The following is an 8,590-nucleotide window of genomic DNA, read 5'->3' on the forward strand; positions in this document are numbered from 1 at the left end:
GGCACGCTTTCCCTCCATGATGCCATAAGCCATGTTAAGACACAGCTGGAAGGGCCTCACCAGATGTGGCATCACAAGTTTGAATCTCAGACTTCAGAACTGTAAGAACTGAACCTCTGCTCGCCAGGGTTACCATCTCAGTAACAGCGGGAAAGAGTGGCCACACACATGCCTTCTCCTAAATCCTAGCCCCTTCCAAAGGTACCGCATGAAAACCCCGTGAGAACAATGACTGACTCCAGGAAGGAAGGTCAATGGAAAGTGGGGCCGCACAACACAACGTCCAGAACATGTGGAGGTGACACCACCGGTCATCTAGCTGTGTCAGTGAAAGAATGGGTGCCACTTCCACACGACTGACACTGCACTTCCCCTTCGGACACTGTTCCGGGGTGGACAGAGCTAGAACAGCTGGCCCTTTGACTTCACTCTTCTCCCTTAGAAAAGCTTAAGGGCTATAGATCTGCACCGTTTACCCAGCTGGAGTCCTGGGAATTAACTTCATAGGAAACTGCATTGTCCTAAGGGACTGCCCCAGCAGAAGGCTGCCATGCAGGGTCTGGGAACAATGCCGAACAGCTGCTCTTAAAGACAGCGCCAGGAGCCAGCATTTGAGCCAGCACTGATGCCCAGCACTGTGGCTCCCCTTGGGCCCTGCACCTTCACAGTAATCGTATGATGTGGGATGAACCCTTTTCTGGCTATTGGAATTCCACCTCCGAAGAAGCCTGTGCAAACGTCACCTTCTAGATGACAGACATCAAAACCAGAAAGAATTTACAGGAACAGCATGCACTTCAAGCTGCTTGCTGCCCATTAAGAACCAAGCCCCCCAGCAACCCTCCCCCCCCCCAAAAAAACCCAAGGCCCAAAGGATTAAGGGACATTAAGTCATTGCCCTTCCTTGGGGGTCTCAGTCTGGAAACTAAGTCATGACCTCCCTTCTCTCTAGGGGGGCAGGACACACCTTCAAAACCACAGCCTGCTGACCATCCACACTGAACTCCCTTCACACCAATTCCTGTCTACAGTTAACCTTTATTCAGCCTGTAAATGAGAACTTCACCCTTCTTCCAGAGAGATGCCCTTTGTCCCCAGTGCCTCTGGCATCCGTCCAGTGTGGTTCTCAGTGTGCCCACACCCACCCTTCAGAGCCCCACCTGGAGAAGGAGTTTCCACATCGTTAGCACTTCAAGACAGACTATACCGCTTATTAGTTACCATGAGATTCAACGAATAGACAGTATATCCTTTACTGAAATATTTTCAAATATGTAGGCCCTATACAGGTGTCAGTATAATTTATCAATGCCAAGGTACTTGTCCACAGAACACAGCAAAAGCATCATCTACACACACACACACACACACACACACACACACACACAGGGTCTTTAGGCCTTTAAGTGAAGAATTTAAGGGTTCACGATAGCATTATGAACTCCCAAGTAGCCCACACCTCAAGAGTGCCTTTAGAGAGCTGTGATGACCTCACCAAGAAGGCTGTCTGGCCACAGCGGTGCAGAAGTCTGGTGCATTAAAAGGGAGCCCAGGCTCACTGGGCCCAGGGATGGAAAGGGAGTTTCGATGCAACTACGGACAACAGGGGCCTTTCCCCTACTGTCTTCCTCCCTGCCTGAACCCCCAAGTGTGACAGTGAATATAAAGTGAGTCCAGGAGACCCCAACTAAGACTCGCAGGTTCGAGGGAACTGCCCAAAGACTGTAAGAAAGACACCAGGAAGAGTCTTTCAGAGGCCCTCTGCGGTAGGCTCCTGTCCTGTTACTTGTTTTCTCCTATGTCCAATGCACCTCCCATTTGTCTTTCTTAGTGAGGATTGATCATCTTACCCTGGGTCCTCTTTCTTGTTTATCTTTTTTAGGTGTATAGATTTTCATTATGTTTATCCTATCTTATAGGACTATATGAGTGAGTATATACCATGTGTGTCTTTCTCCTTCTGGGATACTTCACTCAAAATGATCTTTTCTAGATCCCACCATTTGCCTGCAAATTTCATGATTTCCTCCTTTTTGATTGCTGAGTAGTATTCCATTGTGTAAAAATACCACAATTTCTGTATCTATTCCTCCATTGATGGACATCTGGGTTGTTTCCAGGTTCTGGCTATTACAAATAAAGCTGTTACAAACATGGTTGAGCAAATGTCCTTGACTCTACCTAGCAGTGTATCAAAGCAGATACTAAGACTCATAACCAAAACTCGGGCAGAGTGCAGGGAATCATATGAAAGAAGGGGGAGTTAGTATGACGTGGAAAGGCTAGGAGCTCCACAAGGACCAAATATATCTGGGCATAGGAGTCTTGTCTGACACTCCACCAAGGACCATGTATGGATATAACCTAGAGCCTCTGCTTGGATGTAGCCCGTGGTAGCTCAATAACCAGTTGGTTTCCCATAGTAAAAGGAACAGGGACTATTTCTGACAGGAACTCAAGGGCAGGCTCTTTGACCTCCCCACTCCCCAAGGGAGGAACAGTCCTGCTAGGCCACAGAGGAGGACTTTGCAGCCAGTCCTGAAGATACCTGATAAAACAGGGTCAGATGAAAGGGGAGGAGGTCCTCCCCAGTCAGCGGACTTGGAAAGGGGTAGGGAGGAGATGAGGAAGGGTGGGATTGGGAAGGGAATGAGGGAGCGGGATACAGCTGGGATACAGAGTTAATAAGATGTAACTAATAATAAAAATTTTAAAAATTAAAAAAAAAAAGAAAGACACCAGCAGTCTCCGGGACCCACAGTATCAAGGTTCTTGCTATAAACAATTAGCAACAGACACAGGCAGAGAACTAAGGAGACAAACACAAACAAAAACCTGGAGGACAGACACTGCTCACGGGTGCAAGTGTGGCTGTGCTACCAACTTGAAAAAGGGAAGGGAGGTGCCCAAGTCTGTGGAGGGTTGGGGCACAGGAAGGAAAGTTCTGCTGAGAAAGAAGCGCTCCAAGACTAGCTAGGATTCCAAAGGACATTCTGCACCCAACATCTCAGCAGGCGGGCGGCTTGTTAACCTGAGCTGGACTGACGGTAACCGACACCGTTTCCTTCCACTCACCCGCATTACCAGATGATAAACCACCTTCGTGACATAAGCCCAGGCTCCCCAATAAACTTCCTGAGCCACAGGCTTTATCCTGCTTGCCTCCTTCCCTGCGTACGCAGCATCCAAAGGAATGGGAGTGGGCACTTCTCCTCCTGCTTAGATGCCATCACCTCCACCCCACCTGAGCTTACACAGGAACCAGAATTACCACTGCGTGGCTGCTCCTTCTCCCACACCTCTGCCCCAAGCCAAGTCCTCCTCCGGGCTCTCCCTGATCAGACCCTGCAATTCAGCCTCTCCTCTCCAAGGCCACACCTCTGTTCTACCTCAGTACTCGCCCTAACCCACCTGAACTGCTGAACTGCTGAACAGCCTCCTGCCCCTCCTGCCCCTCCTGCCCCTCCAGCCTCCAATCCCACAATGTCATCTTCCTGAGGCTGAGGAGACAAGACAGCAGACACGAGAAGGAAAGAAGTCATCACTTCAGATGTGGTCGAAGCCTGAACCAAGAACTATGCACAATTAGCATTTCCTTCAGGCCTTTCTCCTTCCACAGTCATCTCCTTGGCATTGCCTAGAAATCTCACCAGTAACTATTTATAATAAAAAGATGTGTGAGCTGGGCAGTGATGGCACATGCCTTTGGTCCCAGCACTCAGGAGGCAGAGGCAGGTGTTCCAGGACAGCCAGGGCTACACAGAGAAGCTCTGCCTCAAAAATTAATTAACTAGCTAGTCAGCTAATTGTTTAAATTTAATTTAAAAATAAAAAGAGGTGTTGCCAGGCATAGTGGCACAAGCCTTTAATTCCAGGACTTAGAAAGGCAAAACAGGTGGATTTCTGTGAGTTGGAAACCAGCAAGTTCCAAGCAGCCAAGGCTACACCGTGAGACCTTGTCTCATTAAAGAAAGGCAAGGGGAAAGAAGGAAGAAAAGGGGATGGGAGAGGCGGGGAGAGGAGGGAAGAGAAAAGACACCTACCTGTCAACCTCTGTGTGACTCTGGTAGCTCCTGGCTTTACCTTATCAGGTTACAACTCCATCCAAGGCATCTCCAGAGATGTCATTTATAAAGCCAGGAGGGGATTCTTTGCACCTCTTAAGGAGTAGCTTGAGCAGCTGTTTCTCTTCATCCCCACACTTAAATCAATGCTAAAGATCTCTTAATAAATTGCGGCAACCCCTCCCAAGACGAGTTCTGATTAGCCCCAATACACCTCTTTGTAAATCCTAAACTAGAGTGGCCAGCACTCCCCGTTTCTTGTACTGAGTGCACCCCAGTCTTACTACACCTGCTCTTACTACATTACGGAATCCTTCTACTTGAATCCCATCCTGACCCAAAGGCGAACTGCTTACTTGGGTAACTAACCATCATTTACTAAGGCATGTATTCTTGTAGGACCTCCTTCAAGTGTGTATTTCCAGCATCATTCAAGGCCAGCCTGGGCTACAGAGTGAGTTCCAGGACAGCCTACACAGAGAAACTCTGTCTCAATACTAGACGGTTTACATGTCCAAAGCCTAACTCTTCAGGACCAGAAAACCGAATAAGCCCTCAGGGCTGAGTGACTTGTTAGTCAAGGTCCACAGGTCAAGAACAAGGGCCCTTCTGACTTGGCACCTAAGATAATCACGTTTGCCTTTTGAATGATTGAATGACCAGAGGCAAGTCAACCCCAAACATATACACAAAGGTAACGCAAGGAGATTAGTACTTTCTGGGCCACACTGCTATGTCCCTTTTTACTTCCCAAAAGCATCAATAATGGCCAGGAAGAGAGTAAAGTGTTCTTAGGGGAATGGAACCTTGAATAAACTGCATCCCAGCTACACACCTGAGGAAACTGACAGTCTTCTACCCTCAGGGTGGAGTTCTTTTTGTGCTTGCTTTTGGGTTATTGTTTTATTTTGTTTTTTGTTTGTTTGTTTTTTGAGACAAGGTTTCTCTGTATAGGCCTGGCTGTCCTGGCTGGAAATGTAGACCAGGCTGGCCTCAAAGCTCCACCTGCCTCTATCTTCCGGGTGCTGGGATCAAAGAGGCGTGTGCCACCACCGCCCAGCATGGTGGAGTTCATTAGTCCACTTACAATTAGAGACCGTTTACAAGTACCTCAAGAATACTACCTACCACACCCTAATGCATAACTGCTTACCTGCCCTAAATTGTTCCATAAATTGTTCTTTCACACATGACTTATCCCCACACCCCACTCTGAGAGACCTAGACAATCAAAACTGTATCTTCCCTTTCTAAGGTACCAAATGTAGGCACAGAGTCCTTGAGCACCCAGTAAAGGGAGGATGAAGTTATGACAACACACCTGTATACCAGGAGGGATAAGAGCACATTTGGGATGTTTCCTTGTCCATTGCCTGAGACTAATACCTAGCATGAAATAGAAGCTTAGTAGCCGATCAACAATAAGGCAAAAACTGAGGCCTCATCAAGCCTCATCTTTTCTGCAGCCACACATTCGCTCAACAAACATGTATCAAGTCATTGTGCCAGACTGTCCGTTGCTCTGACACCTAAGTTCCACATGAGCTGAAGCCTCCTCACCAGCTATCTTCTCTTGAGTCTGCCTTATTGGCAGCTGACACTTGTCTCAATATGCCAAGACAACCCTAGCTGACACCTACCATTATGTCATTATGGCATTATGCATTGCTCCAACAATGAAAGGATCAGAAATATCACTCCACAGTGATGAGCTGCTAAGTCTTGGTTTTTTGTTTGTTTGTTTGTTTGTTTGTTGTTTTCTTTATTAAGGAAGGAAAAAAATCAATCCACACTAGTGGATGAGGATGTCTGGGCTGGCCTGGAACTGGCCAGGTAGTCCTGGGTAGCCTTGAATTTGTGATTTTCCTGTCCTAGCCATCTGAGTGCTGAGATTACAGACCTTTATCACCAGGCTCAAGATTGTTCCTTCGTTTTTCAATAAAAATCAATTAAATGGTTAGGGACAGGGAAGCAGCTGGAGACAAGCCTGGGATAAGCAACTGAGACCATACTGTAGAGAGTCTACCATACCAAGGGTATGGATATTTAACGGATACACAAGACGGAGCCACACAAACTTTTAAGGAAGTCATGGATGGTCAAAGTACTGTAAAGATGTTGTTAACTGGATTACAGAATATATCTAGGGCTGTAAAATTTAAAAGGGCAGGGAACAGGTCATACCAAAAAGCCTAAAGCTATAAATAAAAGTCGTCAAAGAAGAAAATAGTAACAAATATGCTACCCCATGGTTTGACTTGTGTGTATAGTGAGAAAGTCCCGCAACATATCTGTGCGCTAGGCAAGCGCTAGTTCCCTGGTGAGTGCTCTGGGGCCCTCAGTGCAAGACGGGTTGTAAGGAAGCTTTAGCTCGCCTTCTTAACTCTCAGTACCATAAAGATCTGTCCTTCGGTTTGTGGTCGGTTCTTAAGGCCAACATTTAAAGCACGGTATTTATTGGTTGCCAGGATCTTCTGGCAGTAAACAGAGAATCCTAACTCGCCTCCTCCAGATCATCCATCTATTGCATCATGTGAAACCAAAGCTTTCTCAGGCCACGACTTGTAAAATTCAAGTCAGGTAAAATGGCAGCAGCCGCGGCAGGAGCCTGACCCTCAACTTGAGAGCCCTGAGCACGCTCCCCGCAGCAGCGGAGCGCCTGAGGAAGCGCTCGAATCAACAGGTCGGGCGCCCCCGCCCGGGAGCGTCCAGACCCCGGCGCCGCGCCGAGCCCCGGCCGGTCACTTCGCTAGCCCAGCCAGACGCGGCCGCCGGCTTCTGGACCAGGAGAGAGGTTTACCGGCCGCCGGGCTGAGGCTCCGGCCCTGGGCCCGGGGTGACCAGGCAGCCGTGCCCCGCCCGGCCGGCGGACACCCCGCGGAACTTCCACGGAAGACGACAGTCGGGTCCAGGACGGTTCCGCAAACGCCCCGAGGGTCCAAGGGGGCTCGGGTCGGCTCCAGGCTTCGCTGCGCGGCCCCGCGGGATGCTCCTCGGGGTGAAGGGCAGCCCTGCCCACCCTCCGGGACAGCCGGGACCCGAGGGGCTCCGCATCCCTCCCACGCCCGCCGGCGCCTGTCCAGCCCGCTCTGCCTGTCCTCGCACCTCATCCGCGTCCAGTTCCACTCGACTGCCCACGAGCGCCATGATCCCCTCCGCGGCGGCCGCACACCCGCAGGGAACTCAGAACCGACTCTTTCCTCCGCTCTTGGTTCAGCCGTGCGCGGTCGGAGGAGGAACCGGGCGGCCCCGCGCGACTGGACCGAGCTGTCCCCGCCCCCGGCGCCGCAGCAGCCGCTGCGCACCCAGTCCCCGAGCGGATGCCGGGCTGCTGCCCCGCCCCCTCGCCCGCCAGCCCCGCCCTCCCGCCCGCCAGCCCCGCCCTCCCGCCCGCCAGCCCCGCCCCCGCACGCGGCCCCTCAGACAGCAGCCAACCGGGTTCGGCGGGGCGGAGTCACCTCTCAGAGGCAGCGGGAGCTCGCGGAAAGGACCTCCGGGGTACTCGCCTCCCTGGAGGGCTGGCAGGAGCCTGGCGCCCACACGGGAGCGGCCCGAGCTGACAGCCCAAGGTCGTGGCTGCGCTCCCTGCGTGGCTAGTGGACCACCTAGCCCTTGGTCTGCAACCCGTGCGCCTACTTCGCCCGGACGGCAGAGCGTCCGGCAGATGCGGCTAGAGGACAGCCAGGGGTCACTGGTCACCTAGAGGCATCTGACACATCACATGCCCAAGTGGCTCTGTCAGGAGCATCCTCTTCAAGAGACAAGAACTCTTTTTGCCTCTGTTGGCAAAGCAACGGCTTCAGTGTGGCTCAGAGCCCTGAACATCTCCCAAGGTGGTCCAGGTTGTTCTTGCTGCGACGGCGCCTCGCCCTCAGCCCTTTTGTAAATCCTAATAGATATAATTCGTGCTTGAATTATCCATGAGGATTGGGGTGTTGTCTCCTTCAAGGCTGTATCCCCAGGACCTAGAACGATGCCTCGTGTGCCTTTTCCAGTATCTGTTGACTGTATTTAGAAATTGACTCCTGCTTCCGATTTGCAAAATAACTGAGTAATCCAACTGGAAAAGTTAAAACTACATACTTTAGGGTTGAGGGTCGGTTTTATTTTAAATTCCCCTAAGGGCATAATTGATGACGAGTGTTACAAAACACCCCACCCATATAGACCACCCCAAATTTTTCTGTCCCTGTGCCTCGGTGTTCAGCAGACACCAAACTTCTATCACCCTTCCCCCTCTTACTGTATCGCTCATTTGCATAGTCAATATCTGATTTATGAAATACTGCTTCGGTAAACATAAAATGAGCAAGCTAATTTTAACTAATCATGTACTAGGGGTAGGCTGGGATCCTTGGAATTTTGTCTCGTTCTCTATCACCCTACGAGGGGTACTGATGAGTAGACGGAAGCACAGAGTTAAGTCACTTTTGTAGAGTCAGGCAGCTAAGTAAAACAGCAATGCCTGAATCAGAAAGGCAGCAGTCTGGCTGCGGCAGCTGGCCGATAGCCTGCCTCTGTGCCCA

General features: G+C 50.5%; 1 protein-coding gene across 1 annotated transcript in view; it reads right to left on the bottom strand.

Moving 5' to 3' along the window:
* Ttc39b (tetratricopeptide repeat domain 39B) overlaps positions 1–7,336 on the bottom strand; it is a 99,229-nt gene extending 91,893 nt beyond the window's left edge. Inside the window, exon 1 of the mRNA XM_021650384.2 lies at positions 7,170–7,336. Within this exon, the coding sequence (XP_021506059.1) occupies positions 7,170–7,211 (42 nt within the window). The 5' untranslated portion in view covers positions 7,212–7,336. The remainder of the gene's footprint in view (positions 1–7,169) is intronic.
* Positions 7,337–8,590: the final 1,254 nt, after the last annotated feature.

This window comes from Meriones unguiculatus, chromosome 12, assembly GCF_030254825.1.
Source record: "Meriones unguiculatus strain TT.TT164.6M chromosome 12, Bangor_MerUng_6.1, whole genome shotgun sequence".
In the NCBI taxonomy this organism is placed as follows: domain Eukaryota; kingdom Metazoa; phylum Chordata; class Mammalia; order Rodentia; family Muridae; genus Meriones; species Meriones unguiculatus.